Source organism: Lepisma saccharinum, chromosome 11 (assembly GCF_977018435.1).
Source record: "Lepisma saccharinum chromosome 11, izLepSacc3.1, whole genome shotgun sequence".
NCBI classification, from domain to species: Eukaryota; Metazoa; Arthropoda; class Insecta; order Zygentoma; family Lepismatidae; genus Lepisma; species Lepisma saccharinum.
In genome coordinates this window covers 31280265-31305700 of record NC_139239.1, presented here as the reverse complement: position 1 = coordinate 31305700, position 25436 = coordinate 31280265, and the positions used below count along the sequence as shown (strand labels likewise).

Genomic DNA, 25436 nt, shown 5'->3' with positions numbered 1-25436 from the left:
GAGTCCCCTTTCATTCACTGGTCCATATATTTCCCTTAGGATTTTCCGTTCCCATACGAGTCGGTTTATCTCATCTTGTGCTGGTATACACCATGCTTCTGCTCCATATGTAACTGTGGGTCTTATTACAGTCTTGTAGAGCCTTTTTTTGGGAGATGTTTAGAGATACTCGTTGATCTGAATAGCGTGCAGCTAATCTGTTGTTTTTCTCTGCACTTATATTATTCGTATCTGTTAAGATTGTCCTTACATATTTGAACTTCTCAACTCTTTCAAGTTTCCTGTTGTTTATTTGTATACCTTTAACTTCTTGATATTTGCTCTTCTCCCCCGTGTTAATCATATACTTTGTTTTCTCCTTGTTAACTGCGAGACCCACTCTTTCTGCTTCATCCTCTAGTTCTACAAAGCTTTCCTTGATTCCCATCTCAGTTCTGCTTGTTAGACATACGTCATATGCATAAAAGCAAGGTATTGTTTCATTCTGTTGAATATATTTCTTCCTTTGTTTATTTCTATCCCTCGTATGTCGTTTTTTCAAGACCAGGTTGAATAGCTGGGTTGAAATATGGTCTGTGGTCGATCTATCCTGAAGTCACACTGATAGTCTCCTAAAATGTCTTCACTGTACGGTGTTATTCTCCTAGCTAATATTCGTGACAGAACTTTGTATGGGACACTTAGCAGCGAGATTCCTCTATAGTTTCTACAACCAGTTTTATCATTTGATTTATGAATGGGGCAAATAATACCCCTTGCCCAATCTTCTGGCATCTCTTCCCTTTCCTATCAATTCATGTAGATTTCTTACTATCCTCTCCCCTCCGTACTTTAAAAGTTCTGCTTTAATTTTGTCTTGTCCTGGAGTTCTATTATTCTTCATTTCTTTTATGGTTTCCAGACTTCCTCGTAGCTTGGTTCTGGTATTTGTGGCTCTGGTCCATAAAATAATATTTCCTCCCTATCTTCTCTCTCTTGTACTGTGGGTGTATTCAGCAGTTCTTTAAAATATTCTGCCCATCGCTTTAGAAATCCTTCTACTCCTCCCATTAAATCCCCTTTCTTATTTTTATACAATGCAAGTCGTGGTTGATACCCTTTCTTTATTTCTCCAGTTTTTTGGTACATTTTTCTGATCTCCTTATTCCTTGCAAGCTCTTCTATTTCTGTATTCGACTCTTTTCATGTATTCTCTTCCTTTAGCGGTACACTTTCTTAGTCACTCTTCATTTCTCTCCGAAGATTTCCGCTGAACTTCGTGTTCTTTTCATTAATATATTATCTATTTCAGCCTTACGTATTATCGACCCACACCGCTCACACCCACACACACCCACACACACACACATATATATATATATATATATATATATATATTAACAATATAAAGGGTCTGTGCGATTTTAATTGAACCAAAAATTCTAATTCAATTCAATTAAACGATACATATACATACACACACACACACATATATATATATATATATATATATATATATATATATTAATTTAAAGTGTGGAGTTTGCATTTGCCATTTCACATACTCAGACTCGAAATACATCTACAAACACAAGTCACAAATGCTACGGGATATATTAATCTACGAATATTTGTTAGTTGTATAAGAATTTCAAACTCCAATTTACCTAATCAACTTCAAGATATCTTATCTTCCAATAATCTTCCGTCTGTCAGATATATTCTTCTGCAAAGGACACTAACAAAGCAAACGAACCGAGAGAATTCTGTTTTATTTTCCACGCAGATTTATTTTATTTTCATTCGACGATAAAAAAATTAAACTGTGAAAAACTTGCCTCAGAGTGTTAATAAATATGTATAAATTCAATGGGATTTGGATTAATAAAAGTTGCAATTTTTCACGTCTACGAAGAAAAATTCAAGTAGAATTCACGCATAATTCCCGGATTTCAAGGAATTCCCTGAGAGTAGCCACCCTGAATTACGAGGACATATAACAGTAAACCCTATAGAATGTACAGTCATGTTCGCTGGTGTACGCAAGGGGGAGCTGATGGTGCTGCAGCCCTTCCTCAAATTTTGAAAAGAAAAAAATCAAAATTCTCAAAACAAGAAGTGAGGAACTCGGGGGAAAAACGAAGTAAAAAATCCTACTACAATGTGTATCCCCTTCCCCTTAGAACGCAGATATGTAATATCAGTCTTTACAATTCCAGCACCGTCCGAAAAAATTCCTGTGTTCTAAGATACACGAACACAAATAGCCAAACTTTATTTTCAATCACTTTAATTTTTCAGTAAACGAAGAGGATTTGTCTTGATGGTATTGAACGTTCTACCGTGTTGACGGTTTTGTCTATCACACATCGCACAAACAAACTGGATTGACAACATGTGCTTGAATGCACATACCTTTGAACTTGACTGTACCGGACATGAACATTGTTTCAACGTGTGGAGAATGTCACGCATGCTAAGATAAGATTGGCGATAGGAACGACCTCTTTCGAGAAACTAGATGACCGGAAGTTCTTCCGGGACCCGAGCGGAGACATTTTCTCCATATCCGCTTGAATGCCCACTTGAATTACATGTCTACTGCTTCACATTCTAACCCAGACGGTTTACGTAAAAGTCTCCGAATGCAGTTTGATTTCACATTCTCCTAACCTTTTCGCCAACGTCTGGTTTCCCCTGCGCCTATAAAATCGTTCGCAGCCAGTGTTTAATTGAATTTCAAATGTCGCTCAGGCAAAAAGCGGAAATGACGTACGTGAATGCAATTATCTCTTGTAATACTACCACATAAAAGTTTTATTGTTGTCGTTGCCTGTCCTTTTTGGGCACCCACACCGCACGCCCTTGCACGATTAGAATATTCTGCTGCTGTGTGGTCCCAACTATTTGAAAGGTACTTTTCTTATTGCATGTCACTTTTGGCTATCATGTGGATAAATGGTGATTTCATGAAATTCTCTGAAACAAGTGTTTACAAACTTTTGGCTTACCACTAAACCAAAATTCACAATTTCGCCGTACCATTATGTTATGTTACGAGATTTTTATGGTTAACATTTAAAATAGTATGATTGCATTGCCTAATATTTGTGTAACTAATGATTAAAACTGTACTTAGACCACCTACTATTATTGACATTAAAAATAAGACGTAACTATAATTATGCATTAATAACGTGTACAATACACAATATACTTATTTGGAAAAAATGCAACTTATGATATTGATCTCAAATGAAAAATTGCAGGAACCTGATGTTAACATTTTTTTATTGCAAGTATACCCTATGAATGTATGTCTTTTCCAAATAATTGAAGAAGCCAACAAACAAGTTCAAAAGTGGAGGAAAATTATATATATATGAGGGAAATTAGTGAGTGGGTTTCCGCTAGCTTCAGCTACCTCCCTTTGGAGTACAGTGTTCGCCACTGAGTACAGGAATTCCCGTTTCGCCTAAAATGGCGGTTGAGTCATAAGTTACGCTATCGTGTACTGCTAAGCCATTAGGTGAAACGGGAATACACAACGACACGAATTTCGATTTCTGTTGTGCTGTGAAGGCAACACGAAGAGAAGGATCCAGGTTCAAATCCTATGTAAGGCATCACGTGTGTCCATTGGTCGTACTGCCGTTAGCATTTGGGATAGCTATCAAATCATTAGTACCATTTCCTACACACAATCTACCTTATCGCCTCAGCAAAAATCCCCTCCGTAGGTTCATTGAACGGGTCTAAACAATACGTTTTCACTCTCCTTTGCATAAACTGCCAGTAACCTGCCTTGTTTAACCCCTGTAGGGGAGAAAGAAGAGGAAAGGGGTCCGGTAGCGCTTGCAACTTCCCCCACAGAAGCGGAACAGATGGTTGATAACTTCAAAAATGAGGGGAATGTAACAGTTTCGTGGAACAGGTGCTTTTCCACCTGAGCTCTCGTCGCCTCCCTTACCCCCCGAGTGCGATCTCGTGATAGAGCACAGCTGACGAGGACCGTTAGAAGCTTCGGGCATATATTTTAATCCTTGCTATTTATTCGTAAATGGAAGAACTGTTTAGGCATGTTCCTATCGCAATTTGATAGTACTTGACCACTTCTCAGGATTAGCCCAGTCTACTTCGCTGCACTTTTTGACATTAGGTGTCAGGCTGGTGCAAGGAAATTACGTTCAGCCAACTAGACGAATGGTGGTGTTCAAGTTCAGAAGATTCAACAAATGCCTGTCTGCTCCTTTAACCGTTCATTTCATTAGTTAGCACGCACCACGTGACCATACACTACACATTACACCTGTCCAGAGCGTAGTGCAAACCCTTTAGACACCAAATGCACTACTTGACACTAATTCAACGAAGTTGACGAGTCGGTGTTGCAATTAGTAACAAACTAGTCGCGCGAGTGGAGTGAGAGTCAAGAAGAGCAACGAACTAGACGGGGTCATTCATAACCTGACATTTTAAACATTTTTTGGAATATCTCCATTCTTCTAAACCAGTGCCAAACATTTTTTTTTAATATTTAGGTAGTGGGGGCATTACTGGATTCAAGTGTAAACGGGATTTGAGGGAAGACGCGCATTATTATTATTATTATTATTATTATTAACAGTTGGTTTGATTTGTTATGTAGCGTCGCTGTACTGCCACTTTTGGCTAATCGCGACGATGAGGATGAGTGATGATACGCAGGGGCGCCGACTTGTCAAAATTATTTGGGGGGGGGCTCTGATCACTGAAATACATTAATGAATGACTCACTCCCTCCCTTTTTTAAGTTTTGGCCTCAGTGTTCGGAATCTCTTATAAACCCATGAATTCCTCAAAAATATTAAAATTTTCATTTACAGTTCGAATCAGAATGCCAATTGTTCACGGATGGATATGTCACAAGTTTTGTCAACCATAATAGCAAAATATTCCCGACTTTTAATATCTGCTACCATGGAGCGCAAAACAGATCTCGCTTATATATCAATGATCTCGTTCTGAATGTCATGTAAGAGCCATTTGCAGCCCGAACGTCCCATCCACTCTCCTAGTTCATGCACATCGTCTTTTGAAACTCTTTTTAGTAAAAATGTTAACAATACTCACAATTATATACTTAGTATATAGTAATAAGTCATGTGTTTTGCTGTATCTGGTCATAGCCCCCCCCCCCCCAAGTTGATGATCTAGAACATTTCAAATGTGTTTTTAAAGTTAAGTTCATGTGGCACACAATTCAGAGTAAACTTTACAAGAGAAACAAAATAATACATTAGATTCTCTTAAGCAAAATTATTTGAGGGTTCTGCCCCCACATCGTTAACATTGGGGGGGGGGGGGCTCGAGCCCCCAAGCCCCATGGAGTCGGCGCCTATGATGATACGATGAAATGATGAAGGGACATCCACAAAGAACACCCACGCTAGGGTTCGAACTCGAGGTTCGTAGCGTCCAGGTTTCTGCGACACACAAAACACTTTATTAGTCTTTTTCTTAGTTCTTTCCCAAATGTCTACAAAACTACACTTCTTTTTCAATTAAAAGGTTCTTTTGGCCATATTCTTACTTTGACTGCAGCTCGACGAGCGTGCAATACTTCCCAGCTGAAGCTGGCACCTTCTTCAATACTTTAACCTCGAATTATCGCGTTAATTTTCCTTGGTTTGTTCCCAATGACCGTTGCCTTTGCCTGGTTCGAATTTATTTTCATCCCGAACTGTTTACATGGGATTTAAGTCTTTTAGCATACTGTTCACCTTCTTTTCGTCTTCTGCTAACAAGATCATGTTGTCCGGAATTCTTATAAATGAATTCTTCTTTCACCTATGATTGCCTCTCCTTCATTCTGGAAACAGTTATTTACTAATTCTTCAAGTAGATGTTGAATAATGTGGAAGAAATCTTGTTACGGAAAGAAAATAAACTTTGTTTTCTACGAAGGAAAAATATTGGACTTCAGTTTTTGCAAACTGAAAGGCCTCCTTGTCTTTGTTACAAATGGAAAAACACGTGACGTGAAGTACAAGGACACAAATTTAGGTAGTTTTCTGAATTCACGATCGGGAATTCAATTTGATACAAATCACCAACATCCTTGAATATTTCAAGAAATCGTCACGCTGCATTTTCTATCATAATTGGCAACTATGCTTTCCACGAAGCTGTGTTCCCTACATATGCAATCACTTACAGCCCAAAGGTATTTACAGAATTGATTCATCTTTATGAATATGAAGTCACATTGCACTTCCCCATTATACATTTCATGGTTCCAAGGTCACACAATGACATTAAGGCTTTTAAAAAAACATCTGAAGACTAATTACGCCAGTCAGCATGACCACGAAAATGACCCTTGCTTACAAATTGCAGTACGTAATATTATCCCCCACCATCGTGCTCTAGAAATGAGGTCACAATGCCAGCAAGTGATATTAAAACGGAATTACGTCCCCTGCTGTGTTAACGATCGTCTATATCTCCCGCGCTGGATCGCAGATTCCAGCTCCGGGCAACTCTTTTGTCCACCCATACAATCATTCAATATCCCAGCTTCCGTATCGCCATGTATAATTTATGCCGACTGCAGGGACACACTGACATCTTGCGGGAGAAATGACATCATCCGCTTCGGTGATTGATCACTGCGCATGCGCCAATGCCCACCTGGCCGCCCTTGCATCGTTTAGCGCTTGCTTTGAAGTTTTCGATTTCCTAATTGGTCATGGCGTGAACGATATCATTTCTTTCATTTTTATATGCTCCATGTCTCTTAACATTACAATCATGCCACAACTGTCTCGGCAGTTTCGCACAACAATTCCTTGTTGTTTAATCTGGATATTTTGCGATGCTCTTCCGACATGTTTGACTAACCGCGACGGTGAAGATGATACGCGATGAAAGGACATACAATACTACAAATACCCTTAAGAGGATTATACTACTTGTGTGCCCAGGTGCCAGGGCCTTGTTAGTCTACAAAAAATGTGACACGTCCAGTTGTACAAATACAGTTATTGTTGCTATTTTGTAATCTCTGTAACTTGGTATGTGATTCTTGTATTTCTTCAATATATTAACCTATTTTTGATGTCAGAGAATAGTGACTTGTTTGTGTGGGAACATCTTGAGAACTAGGTTGCTATAGAAATAACGATGTTGTCTTGAGTTTCTTTTGGTTTTGGTGATTTGATAAAACATTAAAAAGTATGAATTATGATTTACTGTCGTGAAAACTTGTTAAGTTGAATTGTGAGAAGTGACAATTTGGTACAAACATTTACTATTATACATATAAGTATTATGTTTGGCAAGAAGTGAAATATTCTTATTTAAATCCGCTAAAACTGGAATTTTATATTATTTAATAATGATCGAAGAAGGATTTTCGATACCTGAGTGCCATCTAGTGAATACTATCGAGCCACATATACATGTATTCTTATATTTTTACAAAAATAATGTTCTTTTGTTTAAGAAAAGAACGTGTCAGAGTGTATTACGTAAAAGATAGGTTGATATTTGAGTCACCAGAAAGTCACCATCCAAAACTCCTTGTCATTGTACTAAGTAATCTACTAGAAATTATATTCCGGTGCGTCAGAGAACTTTTCCAATTCCCATGAAATGTTTACACGATGAATGGAATTCGCATTGTTCGATTCTGTCAGTACGCTTATGAGCAATAACGCAATTGCACGTAATGTTTATGAACGGTATTTATAGGTATGAGGTATTACGCAGCATATGCGTCGATCGTTACCTTTTATTTATTGCGGAGAACATTGCCACACCAATATCACACAGGAAAATTACATTTTTTAATATTTTTTTTGGAATTATTGTAGGAAGTGACCGCCGTGTTATAGAATATTCGAAATGAAGGGGGCTAGCCACAGAAGCTCCCCTTCTATGTTTCTCTTCACAAGTTCTAAATTTTAAATTTATTCCCATCAGGTAGTGGCATACTCGGACCATCGTATAGACTGAGATATGCTCCCTTGGGGGCTTATGTCTTCTTTTCTTTTGTGAGCAGCCAGTCCTATAATTTGCTATCGTTTCTTGTGTTCGAGACGGTATCACTCTTTTCCTTTTAGGAAACGGGGATCAAAAGGGAGGGGGAGGGGTAAGAGACCCACCATTCTCTCCTCTCGGACCGCCATTGCCAGCAGCGTAAATGAAAGTAAGAAAAACCACTCAAAAACCTCTGAAAACCCAGAGAACGAAATATATGTCAACTGACACAAATATGTTGACTCCAGTAACACATTAGGGCATCAAAAACCACACAGAAATACAAAAGGGGGTACTTTTATCAGCTACTGCTCTGTGCGATGCACAACAATGCACCAATTGAAAAGATAAGAAAGATACCATCATTTCAAAAATACCAAAATTGCACATTTAAGGGGAAGAGTGACAATTTTGCACCAGTTGTGCATTTATTTCAATATCGTCCGAATGGGCAGTGCTACTGAGGAAAAAAGCCTGTGTTAAATAGAGTAAGAATTTCTCCACATGTTGCAAGTGAAAGCGTTTTTAAAAGTTGATTATTAAGCTAGATACGATGTTTGAAAAGCATGGTGAATAAGAATTTTCAGACACCTATGTTTTCCTTATGGGGAATCAACTTCAAGTTATGGCTAATCAAATGGAAGTTTCGACTTTTCCGCCTCTCAATTACTACTTCAGTCTGTCCTTTTTCCGTTGATATATTTTTCTATACCATCGGAAGTTTTATATTCCCAAGAGAACAAATAAAATAATACTTCCGTAAGGCCAATGCATTTCTCCTTGCCTTCTACGGCCATCCTGGCAGTGTTGCCAAACCTGATGCGCATAAAAGAGCTGAATTTCACCGTAAACGGAGAAAAAACTTTCAAGTGGCTAGATTTACGAAACTGGATAAATGGCCTCCTAGGGTAATTTTAGGTGTCAAATGAGTGGGGGAGGGGCGGTGGCTAATACCGTTAGCTTTAAAGTGATAATTTATTTTGTGTGTCCATCTCACTTCAAAAACTTTTTTGTTTTTTTTAAATTTCAGTCCGTTCAATACCATTGGAAATGTTTCTGCCCGTTCTCACGCTGCTATTGAAGCATTTCGATCTAAAGCAACAAGACCAAAACTTCTTTCGGAGGAAGGATGCATGTTTCTTGGAGCAACGACAAATGCATAGGGGGCTGTAACGGTAACAAGAAAATGCAGAATCACCAGACGCTGTTGCCATTATGCATCTTGGTCTTTGTAGTCAACTGTTGTGCTTGCCTGGGGCGAAGGTGTTCTGATGACTCAAGAGGAAACGGCCGTCCACAAAACTCGCAAATTACTGCCACGAGCCAGTTACTATAACAGTACACGGTTTCAATGGCAAAGACGTTTTCAACGCAAAGCGATGAATTCTGAGGAAGACTAGTTTTTTATTTTCACAACGCGAACAATAACCAGGAAGTGACTTGTCACAACAAGTGTTTACGGGCAAATAGAGACTAGGAAGATTGTTGTGTAATGTAAACAGAATGTACAGTGTCGTCCTTGACTGTACGAGTGTTTTCACCCATTTTTCTGTTTTTAACCATGTTGACCAGAAAATCCCCTTTCCTTTTCTTATTTGCCCAAAACGCAAATTATTCTATAAACATAGATATTGGTTAATTGAGTATATAGGTTGAAGCCAGAGTGAACCAGAAACTATTCATGGAATAGACAAACAAGTCAGAAGACACAAATAAGGAATTATTGTTGATGAACGGAAATGGCAATTCAAGTGTCAGATGAAACTGCAGAAAAATGACCTTTTAATTGCAAAACATTACTGGATATGTAAAGAAAAAGGATATAATGTCAAGTGTATGAAACAAAATAAATCATGTTGTAAAGTACAGCATGGCAGCAAATGACATCACTACCTCGCTTATGACAGAAAATGGCTTAGTTCTTTACCCCTACCCCCTGACCCTCCAATTGAACCGGTTAGTCTTCCACACGTTTTATGAAAAAGTACACACACAACTCGAATTGTATCAAATCAAGGTTGATGTACTTTTGGTGTATCCATTGACAAGATAAGATCACTTTCATCGCAGGATATTGTGTTGTTGCTGTGCTAGAATGTGCAGTTTCCATCGAGATGCCGGATGGGCACCAACACGCAGTTCGTCAGTATTTGGCGATTTCCGAAAGGGAACGAAAGATGAAGCATACAAGATATTTTTATTGTGGAGATGAAACGTGTAATTGACGCAGAGTGGAAGAATGGTAGGTTATGCCAAACTTCATGCAATACTGTCACAGGACATGCATGGCCTTAACGCAATCTGAATGCAATCGTCTATGCACCAAGTATTGTTTTGAGTTCGTTTTGAAGTCCACTTTATGCCCAATAAGGCTAATCGGGTCTGGTCCTACAGTATAAAGTGGGATCCGAACCTGTGTGTGTCTCCATCGATTATCGAATCCGGGACACTTGGATTACAAGGCGACAACGTTACCACTATGCCATTGGGGCCAAGCATCAGCCACAATCTATATGACGTGGATTGCAATGCTTTGCGTTATGTTTTAATAGGCTATATTCAACAATTTATCTGCCACAATGCAAGGACTACTCACTGTTTGATTTGAAGAGTCTAGGTATCGAACACCAAAGTATGCTGTCTCCAGAAGGTTGAGGTGGCGAAAAACAACGTCTAGTATCTCCTGTCCAGTGGTGGTATCCTGCAAGAAAAATGCATTACATTACTAACAAAATCTACATGCTTTTACAGTGAATAGATTAAACAATTTATCTTTTCCACATATTACAATTTTTACTGTGAAAACACGATATTACAGAACATTTCAAAACAACATACAAGTCCTAGATCACAAATTTATTCCAGTTCAAAGACAATTTTCCCGCAGGGTGGTGTATTCCGATCAATCTTTCATTGTGTCATGTCGTTTCTAATTGATGGATTGTATTTCCCATTTAATTTACGTTTCTACACGTAGCCTTCAGTGCTTTAACCGTACATGTCAGGAAAAGTTTTCGCAACAGGCGACCGGAACAGTGGAGAGAATGGCAGTAGAAAAACATTCATTGCTCAAGTGCATGTGCAGCTTGTCGTGCCACTCCAGCAAGAAATGTTGCTTTTATTTCTGAAGGTTCTTTCACCGGTGAGAAGCGACACATGTCACTTGGATTGAATGAATGAATGAATGAATGATTTAGTTCATTTGGTAGCCGGACAATTGCGATGACGTTTTAAATTTTCTATCAAATTGAAGGGTGACTTAATACTCCTTACAATACCTCTTAAAAGAGAATTCTGTGAAAAATTGATATTTTCGGCTGGGAATTATCGTTCAATCAAATTTTTGAACATGAGCTAGAGTTAACATACACCTTTTGAAGTCACCAGTTTCTTCATATGTGCGAACACACTTCCCAACTCTCTCGTCGATTTTAATATCACGCTTCTTCCTTTTCTGACCTTCTAGATTAAGTTCCATCTACTTGATGTTGATGTCTTCTGCTTGGCTCTTGAGGCAGGCCAGAACATCATGAATTTTTGGAAGCGGCCTTCCAAGTCACCTATTTATTTTGTTGATCCAACCTTCTACAGCATTATTAGTTCTGTGGCGCCATTTTTGGCTTCATTGCAATTGTCCTAGATTCAGTTCATTTTACTTCCCTTTTCTGTAACTTTTGGCTAACCGGGAAGATCAGGATGAATGGTGATAAGATGGATGAAGGGGCAATCACAAACACATGACGACACCACACAACAAGAACTCCACTGGCCGTGAGTCCAGGCGCCAGAGCCTCGCTAGTCTGCAAAATGCAGTCCACGGTGTATTACGTGGAAGAGAGTTTTACATTTTTGTGTTTTCGAAAGGGCTATCCCTTACACCTCATATGTCACCTGGAGCCAAACCAATCGATGGTAACGTCTCACACCATAGAGGCATTACACGATGCATAAGCTTATATTTGATTCGCTACGTCTTCAAGTGATACGAGTCGCTTCGGTTTGAAATCTCCATAAGACTCCGAGTGAACAGGTTTACATCAGAAAGCAACCGATTCGAGAATGTTGGTTTGTATGCGTGAATAGCCAAGAATCCGGCAACACGTTACTGAGTATGCCTATGCTCCAGTATATTGTATTCATGGAGAGTCATCAGAATGAACGAAACCTGAAGTACACCAAAAACAAGCAAAATTAATGTACGTGTAGCAACTCAAATCTGTTAGAATGACAAGACAAGGAAATGGACCAACAGTGCAGTGCCACCACAGAATATAATTCGCAAAAATCGTCAGATATATCCTAGGCCACTTGTGAGAATATATCATTGTAAATATGAATGCGAATCCTCGATTACCCACAGAGGTCGACACCGCAGACTAAAATGACATCCAACGAAAAGAAAAAGGAAAGTTTAAATTTTTCGCAAATCCCAATGCGCAGTGCCTTCAAGCCATCTTTCTTCTGAGAAGGAATTAATTGTCATTTTTGTGGAATGAAAATTTACAGACAAAAAACGAATCCTTAAAAACGATGCTAAAGTTACCAGTGTTCTGGTTCACGCAAGCATTATTTTTTTCCACATTCCTTTTTTTTTTTTTACTCCGAAAGACACCAGTAGCCTGCGTACCCTCTGGACAGACATTTCTTATAGTTTGCGTGTTGTCGAAGATTCGATCAGTGCTGGCTGGCTAGGCTAGAGGCAAAATAGCTACCGTTTGTCGGTTCCCACACTTCAACCCCTTTTTTTCTCTACCTCGTCCCCCCCCTTTCCAAGTTTGATACCGCCCCCTTTTCTTCATTTCAACCCGTCTATCTTCAGCCATCCACCTCATTTGCACATCCCTCCGGCGAGTGTATCAAATACGAAAAGAAACAGACGACGGAAAATTGATATTTGATTCTATTTGCATCGTCAATTAAAGTGCGAGAAGGGAAAGGGGGGGGGGTAGTCGCCTCAACGTCCCCCATCGTGTTCTGCCGAGCTGGAGACAAGAAATTGGAAATCCCACGGTCTGCTTGACTCAATTTGCAATCAACGAGAAACACGTTGGGGCGGGGGAGTCCTGAAAAGGAAGAAGGGGGTGGGGGATCTTGTCAGCGTTCGAGCATACTGAACGGAATGAAATCCTTGCTCTCGATTCCAAAGTGATATTCCTGACAGAATTATTTGAATTTTAAGCAGCCGGAGAGGCAAATTTTATTCCGCTAGGCCACACTACGCGGTAGCAATGTCAATCCTTGGCACTGGAACGATATGTTGCCAGTACATTTAATGGGTGGGAATACTGCCAGATTGGTGCTAAGGTTAAAGTCCTCCTGGTGAAACTCCCCCACCACCTTTCCCTTCCTCAATTTCGCGATACAAACGATGTAAGTATCTAATTAGCCGCCCTTACAGTCATTCAAGAAAGGGGGTGGAATATCAACACTCCCTTCTTGCATTGCAGTTAATTTCACTCGTACAGTTGCGGTTACCCAGTATTTGCAAACGGATTTAGGGTGGATCACCTCTCTCCCTGCAATGCGTTTTGTATAGTGGCAAAACTCGTATCTTTGACACAACGTTTTTAATGTTTTTGTCAGTTTCAATTTTCTAAAAAAGAGGGTTTAATTTGGATGAGAATGGATCATAACGTAATACAAAAAGGAAACGATTTGTAGATTTCAGCTTGTAAAAATTAGTTTTATTTGCCAATGTAACAAATAAAAAAGAACACCAAAACCAATGCAAATCTATGCAATTAACGACAAAGCATGGAGCTTGTCTGAAAAGGTTACTGAATGCAACAAATGAAAAAGAAACGACTTTCAGTGAGTGATCAAATTCAACGAAGAAACAGGGAACGTCTTTTGGAGAGTGAACAAATTCAACGAAGGAACAGGGAACGTCTCTTGGAGAGTGGCCAAATTGAATGAAAGGAAAAGGAACATCTTTTGGAGAGTGGCAAATTCAATTAAAGGGAAAAGGAATGTGTTTTGGAGAGTGGCAAATTTAATTAAAGGAAAAGGAGCGTATTTTGGAGAGTTGCAAATTCGATCAAGGAAAAAGGAACAGAAACGTCTTTTGAAGAGTGAGAAATTCAATTAAGGGGAAAAGAAACGTCTTTTAGAGTGACAATTTCAATGAAAGGAACGTCTTTTGGAGAGTGATCAAATTCAATGATGGAAAAAGGGAACGTCTTTTGGAGAGCGAACAAATCCAACGAAGAAAAAAGTAATGTCTGTCGTGAATAAAACAACAAAGATCGAACATTGTAGAAGTTGCTGAAGGGTGCACAAGGGCCAACTGAAATACTTGACTGTGAAAGTGACTGGAACAGACCGACATGACAAACAAACGAACGACCGACCGAAAGGAAAGAGGGGGAGGAGGGAGACACATGGAAGAGGAAAAGAACCATGAGCTAACCAACCAGCCTGTTGCTCTCCAACACGCAGACACACTCTTCCTTCGCGCGACCTCAAACGCACCGTCGATCAATCACACAGGTACAGGCTTCCCCGAGGCCTCGTATCTCTCCATTGTATCTAGGGCGATAAAGGCCAGGCAGAGAGCGAGTGAAATACGATCGTTCGTAAAGAGTTTCGACGACTTAACAAAGCAATGACCCACGGCCAGCGTCGCTCTGGGTGGGTGGAACATCGGTCGTTGCCTTCGTTGTCGGTTTCTTAACAGCAAAGGCTCCCTGGAAACATAACATAACAGGAGTCATGTTTTAACTCCCGGAAGTAACTATTGGTTCTGATTGGGTTTGATTTTAATCTTAGTTTAGTGGGCAGTTATGAAACTGCGGGGACACAATGGCGGTCACAAACAAAGGGCATTCTCTCTCTGTAGGCCTCTGGTGGCTTCATATAAGGAGGGAGGAATTGTAAAAGCTGTCAGATAAATCACTGACAAAAGTACATTACCACGTGAAGGAACTGTGGAAAATCAGAGTGTCACTTTGAACTGAAAAGTGATTTTTCAAACCATTATTACGTCAATTTAAAATGCTTGTGCAGGAATAAGTAGGTTATTTCGAAAGCATGACAACCAAGGCGTCGAGAGTTAATGGGCCATAGTTTCATTTTTCCAACATTAAGATTCCTGCTGGCGTCTGCGATTAGCGTTAACGATTAAGGCACTAGGGAACCTAAGTTCGAACCCTAGGTAAGGTATGGATGTGGATTTGCACCATATTTCTCAGTTCATCATTGTCGTGATTATCCTAATGAGATAAAAATGGACGTTAAATAACAAAATATATAAATATTAATTAATGTGTCATTATTAATTGCTAAATTTCAAAATGAGTGTAAAACTCGGAACTTAAAAATATTGGTCTTACAGTAGAAACTTTTCCGCAAATTGCGTAAAGTGCTGGCGAAGTCTCAATAACAAATAACGTAAGTATAAACAATGCACATAAGCTTTATCCAGAAGATGGATACAGATACATACAAGTACAACGAATAGAGTGCCTCTAGGCAGTGATATGTGTAGGAGGGGATATCGTCGTTGAGTCCCAAAGCCTTCTCGACCCAAAAAGTCATTACAGACATCATCACTTGCTTTGGCTAATTTATATTACAGTTTCAGTGTAAAATGGCTATTACAAATGCTGTATCTGGAACTTTGAATAAATCAATAAATTAGGATTGAAGACAGAGACACAGACAAAAATGAAACTAAATAAGCCGCTTGCTTTAGGACAAATAAAATGTGGCGAGTAACTAATGCCCAATAGATTATTAAGAGAAAATGTTATTTCAAAGAAGGAGGACACTAAGAGTGGATTGGTGGTGTTACCTATTACCAAAATTTCGAGTTTAAGGAGAATTGTGGACTTAATCAAGTTTTCACAAAAGGCTGTAGTGCCAGACAGAGCGGAAGGAGAAGAAAGAGTAGAAAAGAGAAGAACGGTAGAATACAATAATTAAATAGATAGACTAAATAGGAGAAGCTGACAAGAAAAGTGAAGGAAGAAGCGAACGAGAGAAAAGGAGAAAATGAGAGAGGGAAAGAGTGGGAAAGAAAGGCAGAGAAAACATAGAATGAAAAGAAATGAGGAGGCGAACGAAAAAAGAGAATGAAAGAGAAAGAGTGAAGAAAGGGAAAGAAGGAAGAAAAGGTAAAGAGTGAAATGGCGAAAAATATATATATGGAGTGTGTGGAGGGAATAGAGGGTAAAAAGGGCAAGAGAAAGAAAGATGTAAAGAATAAGAGAGTGAGAGTGAGAAATAGTGGAAGGAAGGGAAAGAATAATATATATATATATATATATATATATATATATATATATATATATATAGGGAGAGAGAGAGAGAGAGAGAGAGAGAGAGAGAGAGAGAGAGAGAGTGGAAAAGAGGGAAGAAACGAAAGATAGGGATATAAAGAATGAAAGGTGAGACAGAGATAGAAATAGTGGAAGAAAGGGAGAGAGGTAAGAAAGAGAAGGAGGGTAAGACAGGGCTGACGAAAGACGGCTTGAAAGAGAGGGATGTAAAGAGTAAGAGAGAGGGAGAAGGAAGTATTCATCCAGATAACAAACAATTATTTAAGAATCTTGGCGTCATCAACAAGATATTTATTTAAAATTCAAATAATACGATAGGTTCATCTTCCTAATCAGAAAACGTTTTAATTTGCCCATTCAAAGCCTGCAATTGTGCAACAGTGCAGTATCCAAAAACAAATACAAACGAACCGAACCAAGCACATCAGCTACCGATCCAGAGTTCGTGATTTCGCAGATCCACCCTCCTTCCCACTCAATAGAATGACATATTGAGCAGTCACACTAGCTTCTGTTTTCCGAAGAAAGAAAATAACAAAACCAGGTCCACGCAAGCATCAGCATTCCATTTGAAGGATTTTCAAGGCCCATATGATTCATCTTCCTGTCTTCAGGACATGTCGGAAGTGGTTTTTCCCCGAAGATGCACCGTGTTTTACCTGGCATCAATGTAGCACGTTCCCACATGCATACCAAAGAGGACAGGCATAAAATATGTACACGGTCTTAGCAGGGACAGTGTGAAGGCAGTGACCAAAGGGATTTTTGATGTATGCTGAAGTTGGTTGTACTCGAACCAACAGGGTCTAGAAGTTGTCGCAGAGGAAGAAGAAGTACAGGAAACTGGATGACCGGTGGCACTTTCGATTGAAGAAAATGGATTGCGGAGATTATATCTGAGATAAAAAAAAAAAGATTCAAGAAAAAACTCGAGAGTCAAGTTCAAGTATCAAGACTTGTTTGTGGATCAGGTTGGTTTTCCTGTGCAAAGGGGACAAAAAGAACTTGAAGAGGTCTCCCACTCCTCCTCCAGGACTCATTCATTAGGTCTCTTCCCAACATTGCGAGGTGAGAGGATTTTTCGGATATCTACTCCCCGTTAACATGAATGTACGAGTGATGTTCTGGCAAGGATGGTACTCTCGTCGGCACTTGCCTTAATCTTTATAACTGCGTTCATTACCTGAACTTGATGTGTTTTTAATTACCTTCCGTAATGGTTAATTACCTTCCATTGTTAAAATATCACCTCCTGTTGTTCGCATTTATTTACGTCTTTAAACATATAAGATGTTCGGCACAAATATACTCATTTCAGTTTCCTGGAACATTTTAGGAAGAACCAAGTTGTTTTTTTTTGTTTTTTATATGTTTCAATTCTCATCAAAGGAGAGCGCAGCGGTCGAGTATAGAAGTTATTTGTCAGTCATGGTGTCGACCTTCTATCTGTGCGCACACACACACACGTCGCGGTGGCGCAGTCGTTAGCGTGTGTGACTGCCACGGGCAAGACTTGGGAGTTGATTCCCCGGGGTGGGTAATTTCACGTGTGAATTTTTCCAATAATGTACCTGCATAAAGATGTGATTTGAAATATGTTCGCGTCTGGCACGGAGGAAGAGGAAGAATTCAGTTCTCAGGGTACTGGGCAAATGTGATCGGAATTGTCCGTGAGAGGTTCCAGTTTAAACTGATTTGATGGGAGATTGGAATATGGTCGCAATTGTCCGCTTACCATTAAAATATACATTTTCATCTCAATCTCAATACTTTATAAAATTTCTTCAAGAGAAAAGCAATTTGTATTCTTTTTAGAAGGGAAGTTATAAATGAGCTAATTACTTTTTAAATTTTTGTTGTTTTCTTTAATGGATTCTGCGAGGTGCCGGTAGGTATTTTTGACGTTATTTTCATTGAAGAATATAATGACGTACGAACAGACTCGCAACGTTAGAAGCTCACGTACAGTCACGGACACTACATTGGGATGTAACGATCCTGTTGAAAGTTATTCAAAGGCATTGTTACAACCCAGAAGTATCCATAACTGTACTGGACATATACTCTATCCAGGGAATCTCTGGAGGAAGGCCGCGCATAACGGTAGAGAAGGGACGAAGCGAGTGGTCGGAGCGAAGCAGTACAGGCTGCTATAAAGGCTCGTAACTGCAGTCGCTCTTCCCCCTCCACGCAATCCCGTATCCTCGCACTTATTCGTAGGTCCAGCCCTTTGGAGAGACTACTTGCGCAGAGACCTGCTTTCCTTTCCTCGATCCACAGATACCCGGGACAGAGTATAGTTTGAGATTTTTGGTAATTATCATAATTCATATTACGTTAACTCTTTCAGTATTTGCAACAGGTTTTGCTGAAAAAATAAACACATATTTGAGAGGAGACATTCTCTGAGTAACTTCTGCCTACTGATGTTTGAATCGGGATTCAAATCTGGGGAAAACCTAGATTTAATGCGAGTGAGTGGCTATCTGCAGCTGAATAATACTCTTGGCATTTATCGAGCATTGCACTCATCAAAGCTGGAAACATGCCAGAATTATAAACGAGTCAATGGTGTCTCCTGCGCATCAAAATACAATGGCCACTCCGGCACGGCTGTACCTTTGGAAATGTCACGGTGAGTCAGACCGTGTCGTAGATCGTAACGGCATACGCTGTTCCCATTCAGTGGCTTATCATGTGTGACTATCTAGTCAGCACCATTGTGATCAAGATAGCCTTCAAGAAACCAGAATTCGTGTGACACGTTCGAACCTTTGACAACCTCGATATATGTTTTCTTCGAGGCATTGTCTTTACGGCTTTCTATTGCCTTTAATTGCACGTTATGTAATGTAAATGATCACTTGACTTCTGCGACTTGTGAAGCATTTCCTAATAGGAAAAGAGAGATTGCTAACAAAGAATGAATTGTATTAATTTTGTATCATTTCCCTTTTGTAAAATCAATGATTTTTATAATTTACTAATTCTGCGTCAGTTAGAATTGTTGTTTAAGTCCACTTTATGCACGAAAAGGCTAATCGGGACTGGATCTACATTTTAAAGTGCGATCCGAACCACTATGCCATGTGCCTCCACAGGATATCGAGCCCAGGACCCCTTGATTACAAGGCGACGACATTACTACCACGCTATCGGGAGGCCCGCCAGGTATGATGTTCTTTCGTGAATGCCCATTAATGTATTCTAATCATTCATTCATTCTCATCACTGTGATTAGCCAGGAGTAGCAGAGAGAGACGCAATGAGAGAAAATTATATTTCGAATACGTAGATTGAGCTATAATTTATTAATTGATTGATTTGATTTATTTTACTTCATTTTTCTGCCACTTTTGACTAATGGAGAAGACTATGATGGATGAAGGGACAATCGCAAGCAAATGTGGACAGCACACTGCACAAGTCACACAAAGGATTACACTGGCCATGAATCCAGACGCTAGTTTCTCGTTAGTCTTCAAAATACAGTCCAGGGTGTACCGCAGCGTTCCAACATGAACGCGGGGATCTTAAATAGGGATGTAACTTTTAGTTGAAGGGTTTCCGACATTATTCTTTTATTTTATGTAACCTTTTTTTAAATGTAATACCTTTTAAATTTTGGTAAATGGCAGAATGTTCAATTTTAATTTTTAAATGATTACAATTTCAATTTGGGAAATTGTTTTGCAAGGGGGGAGATCGTAGCGTATCCGCTCGGTTTAAGAAATATTGACCCTGGCAGACCTTGCCAGAGCCTGCTTAGAAATGTGTAGCTTAAGACTTTTACAGGAAATGGTAAGAACACTGGCCTCTGGCTAGAGGTGACGAGGCGCCAAGTGGTGGGATTAAAAGGTGCGCATGAGAGCGACATGGGATCTTTTTGCCTGGAATCGTCGGAGAAGCAGGAGCTATTGGTCTATTTTCTAAACCGATTAGGGTAAGCTATCCTTCGCCCTTATCTGCCATTCGCATTGCTCAGTTCAGTATAAAACCTAATCATGAGTTTATATTAATGTTAATTTAGATATTTGTACCTGCCCTTTCAGGGCTGTCTCTACCATAAATAGTAATAATCGGGAGGGGCAAGTTACATCCCTTTTTAAGATCCCCGCGTTCATGTTGGAACGCTACAGTACTACGTTGGACAGAGGTTGACATCGTGGAAGGCCACCCCTTACGCCCCAGCTAAAATTTATAGTTTAACCCACTGCTAGAATTTTGATAGGAATATTCATGTTTTCATTTCATTCCTTTCGTTCGAAGAATTCAAAAAGTTGAAAAAATTCTGGATCACCCTGTATATAATTCAAGATTAACTCCAACTCTTATATAGTTGCGACCTGAAGAGGGCATTGTTTTCAGCCCGACTCGACAGATCCATACAAGTAACAAGACACCTCCAAAAAAAAAAACAAAAAAAAACAACGCAAATTCCATCTATTGATGAAAGTTGGTTCATTATCTTTGGTATCACGGTTGGTAACTAGAGGACTTCATTTTCCAGAAACATGACGAAATGGAAAAGTTGCAACCGGAGCCCCAAGCAGGAGACCAGCAACAATGCATCCAGCAGACGAACCGTGAAAAGAACCCCTTTTGCCATTCATGCAGACGCGGAGGCTGCCTTCTTTAGGCTCCAGCAGTTTTCCATCCGCACTGGCAAACAGAATGATCCTGGCTTTTTCCATTCACGGGATTTCATGAACCGTGCGCAGCGTGAGGGGGGGGGTTATTTACTCCAATCTTTACCTTCATCTTTTTCAGTACGCACAACATAGCTTCTGATGTGCTACTTTTTGTTTGCTTTGCCATTTTCGGTGAGTAATTAGCTGGTAGCTACTAATGTTACTGGATGAATATTTTCCAGAAGATTGCAGAAAATTAAAAAGCTCTGTCGTGTACTCCTCCTTTTGCGAGGATATTGTGTACTGAATCTTTAGGGTAGATAAATGTTTTATTGGCTTTTACGGTTTGTCAAAATCATTGCAAGACTGACTATTACAGACTTGATTAAAAATGATGTCAAGACATCTCGTGAACATTCAGTATATTTATTTCTGTCAATCAGTAAGCAAAAAATATCCTGACGATACACTCGATAGGGTGATGAAACGTAGAAGCTCTTCACACGATTTTAATCATAATTGTGCTCTGTGTATGTTACTATGAAGGGTGGGGTTGAGTAGCTAGCCCCTGTGGTTAGTACAGCCCTTGGTGAAGAGCTCAATTTATTCTTCTTCTTTATGACTGCTTCTATTTTGTGCTTCCACCTCTCTCTTAACCCCTTTACGTCTTTCTCTCTCTCTCCCCCCACCTTTCTCCTTTCCCAGCCTTTATTTCTCTGTCCATCTTTCTTTTTTAATTTATGTCCCCCCCTCTCTCTCTCCCTTCCTGAATCATTGTCTCTCCCCATCTCTCTACCTTTCTGAATCTCTGCCTCTGTTCCTATCTATAATTTTGCATCTCCGTCTCCGTCACTCTATATCTATCATTCTCGTCTCTGTCCCTCTCTACCTATCATGCTGCATCTCTGTCTCTCTATCTTTCTCCTTTTCCAGATTTTTCCTCTGTCTACTTATCTTCCTAAATATTTCTCTCGCTCTTTCTCTCTCTCTCTCTCTGTGGGTGTGTTCCTGAATCTTACATTGCTTGTTGCATCATGTATTTATTTCATTAGTTCAAAATTCGTCCTTATTGTGGCAATTAACCTAGAGGAGTAGAAGAGCGGTACAGGTCCTACCCGATGGAGGCACATTGCACAGTGGCTCGCATCCCACATTAAACTGTAGGTGCAGTCCCAATTACCGTATCTGGGCTGACAGTTTCTCGCGTCTATATCTCGATAAATATTAAATTCAGAACAAAATGTCCAGCACAAATTTACTTTCATCCTTTATAGGCTCCATCCGCGTATATATAAGCACAGCTATGATTCAAGGTGTGATACACTTCGCTTCTTTTTTTTCCCCAGCTGCTTTTTTCACACTTCGTCATGGTGACTTGCACGAACCAAGAATGATCGATCAATGCTAATTGAGGGATATTTTAACAACTACTTTTGCTCTTTTTTTACCTGTACATTCTTCTTCCTGAAAATAGCTGGAGGCTGTAGTTGTCATTCTGACAAGTTGACGTGCGGACTTGAAGCGTTTTCCCCGCAAACCATCTACGTAATTAGCGCCCTTTGTTAATTAACGTTAAAAAGAAAAGTTTCGGCCTGCACGATGTGCGAGTTCCGTCTCTCTTGCTCCCTCCTGGCCAACAGCAAGATCAATGACGGCGCTCGCTTTATTCTTCACCTTTCTACCTTTCTGTCTCTCCATCTCTCTTGTGCTCCATTCCCATCTCTTTCCTCTATGCCTCTCTCTCTCTCTCTCTCTGCCATTCTTTTGCTTTTCTCCATGTTTCTTTTTCCCTATTTTCATCTCTATCTTCCTGAATCTATCTTCGTCAATATCTCTCTCTCTCTCTCTCTCTCTCTCCATCTTTCTGAAAAATACATCCATCATCCTGAATATCTGAGCCTCCCCGATGGCGTAGTGGTAACGTCGTTGTCTTGTAATCAAGGTGTCCCGGTTCGATACCCGATGGACACACATTGCACAGTGTTCGAATCCCACTTTAAACATACACACACACACACACATATATATATATATATATATATTATATATATATAACGCACTGGATCTATATATATCCCTTTCTCTAACCATCTCTATCCAATACATGCCGGCCCCTGTGGCGGAGTGGTTAGCACATCGCGCTACGACGCCAGGGGCCCCGGGTTCGAATCCCGGCCTGGGCATGGATATTTGCGAGTGTCCATTCATCAGTTTCATCATACAATCACTCATCTCCATCTTCGCAAAATTAGCCAAAAGTGGCACAAAATGCGAAGTAAAATAAAGCATACCAATCAAGCTATCCTATACATGGATATTTTCAGCAGGCAAATATTCTGTCCATGTTGTGGTAATACTTTTATAGCACACAAGTCAGTAAACAATTCCTTTGCCATCGCCTTCAGATAAATCTTTGCAAGTTACGCAATGCGTCACACGTTGTGTGTATCAGGTTGCCTGCTTTTAAGGATATGATACTTAATTCAAGTTCAAATTTAGTTTTCCCCAATTTTTGAAGGACCACTAGTATTTCGATAGTTCAAAAACTTTAGGTCGATATTGCAATAATCTATCGACTTAATCGATTCCTCATCACAAAAAGCAGCTTCAAGGTGCGTAACCTCAGTCTCATCTGTAACTTTAGCCGGTAACTTGAATATCCCGATTCAATCTACATAAATCAATTAGTTGAAGAAAAACCAGAAGAGCCAATTCAACAGCAGTTGCTGACACATTTTCAGCGGAACAGAAGTCTGTGGTTTGTGGGATAGGCAAGAAAAAGTGAAACCACGATTTGAGGTTCATTCATAAAAAGACTTCACTGGTCTAAGGGGGAGGAGACATCTGTGAACAAGCATATTTTTAAGGTAAAATAAATCGAACAAATCCACAGCGAACGTGATGCCTACATTCCAAGAAACAGATTAACTCAATTCAGTATATTGTTGCATAACCTTTGTTTAGAGTTACAACTTGTCAACTATGATTGTTTACTTTGCGCCACGTTTGGCTAATCGCGACGGTGGGGATGAATGGTGACAATCACATATTGACGACACAAACAAACCATAAATAGGATTATACTGGCTTTGAGTCCAGACGACAGTCTCTCGTTATCCTTCACAAATGTGTACTATGTGGCTTAACATATTGACAGGTTTTCAACTCTACAAGTTGCCCTGTATTCGATCCCAAATCCCGGGTATTGATCCAATGCCGTTGGAACATTTCTTAAAGGAGTGTTTGATTTAGATATGCAAAACCAGATAAATATTAGGTTATTTTAATCTAAGCGCTGAGTACGGACCACACTATAGTCGTTTTCACGTTCAGAAGACACAATGGCCTCTTATGGACAATGCTTTTCTTATGGGAAATACGAGCGCGCTGTTGTGAAATTTCTCGATTTACAAATTTAGCTTACGTAAAATCGGTACCTGCAGTTTTGCAGGAAATTTTGTAGAGAATACGATGGTGAGCACAAAAAAGTGGTAACCTGTTTACATATTTTTAGATAAATTAAAACCGCAAATTTTCTGTGAAAACAAAATTTTTACATTGTTTTCATTCCTAACGTTGAAACATGCCGTAAAATTTAGGTATTCATTATGAAAAAAATTGACACGGTTTTCTAATTGTCATAGGTGATGGTGGTGCTCAGAATTTATCAATACTTTAAAGCATATTCGCATTAAAAAATATTCAAATAAAGTATGTGGAGATTTTTTATATTCGTGCAGTAGAAAATGTCGTCGCTGGCCATTTCTTGTTCTGTAATTCCAAGTAAAAACTTCCAGCGACAAAGTTGTGAAGAAAATAATGAAATTATTTTTTATAACCACTCAAAGGTTCCCAGAAATATTACTTCCATGCATTTGGAGTTTCTTTTTAACCCGAACCGCGCGCGAAGTAAGGAGACGTTGTCTGGCCATCTTGAGCTGACTCACCGCAGCATTCCGGCTAATCACCACCAAGTTTTCGAGTTGTTATTTTATTTCCATTCAGTAAAAATATGAACTTCATGCAGTTTGTTATAATAGAATTGAAATTACTTAAATTTAATAATTAACAATTATTTCCAATGCTGCTGTTGTGAGCAACATTAGTGCTGTCGCAAGTACACGTTGTTTTTGTTTACATTAATGTCGACATTAATACTGAAATGAAGATCACCTTTCAGTTTCCAACGTACACATAAATTCATAGACACCATATTAACCTTTGAAAGGCTTTCCAACACGTGACAAAATATGGGGCTTCAAGATAGAAACATGACATGCCTTGCTTGAGTCATTCACGTCTTACCAGTTCACGTGGGCCATAACTCATTTGTTTGTTTGGGTTGCAACTTGAATCTAACCCATGTGCCAGGTTCCCCTTACTTGAGTGAGAGATCTGCTTTGGTCTGTTTAGACTTTTTCCCTCTCTCGAAGAAGTGTTTTCAGTTGTGTGAGCTTTCAGTGATTTTTACTTTTTTAACTGATTTCTGAAGTGTCATATTCATGGATTACACTCGCGTGTGTAG

General features: G+C 39.5%; 1 protein-coding gene across 5 annotated transcripts in view; it reads right to left on the bottom strand.

Moving 5' to 3' along the window:
- LOC145994696 (band 4.1-like protein 4) overlaps window positions 1-25436 on the bottom strand; it is a 335899-nt gene that overhangs the window by 175175 nt on the left and 135288 nt on the right. For all 5 annotated transcript variants that reach the window (XM_083130862.1, XM_083130865.1, XM_083130863.1 and 2 more), the window contains exon 3: window positions 10598-10702. In XM_083130862.1, the coding sequence (XP_082986988.1) occupies window positions 10598-10702 (105 nt within the window). The remainder of the gene's footprint in view (window positions 1-10597; window positions 10703-25436) is intronic.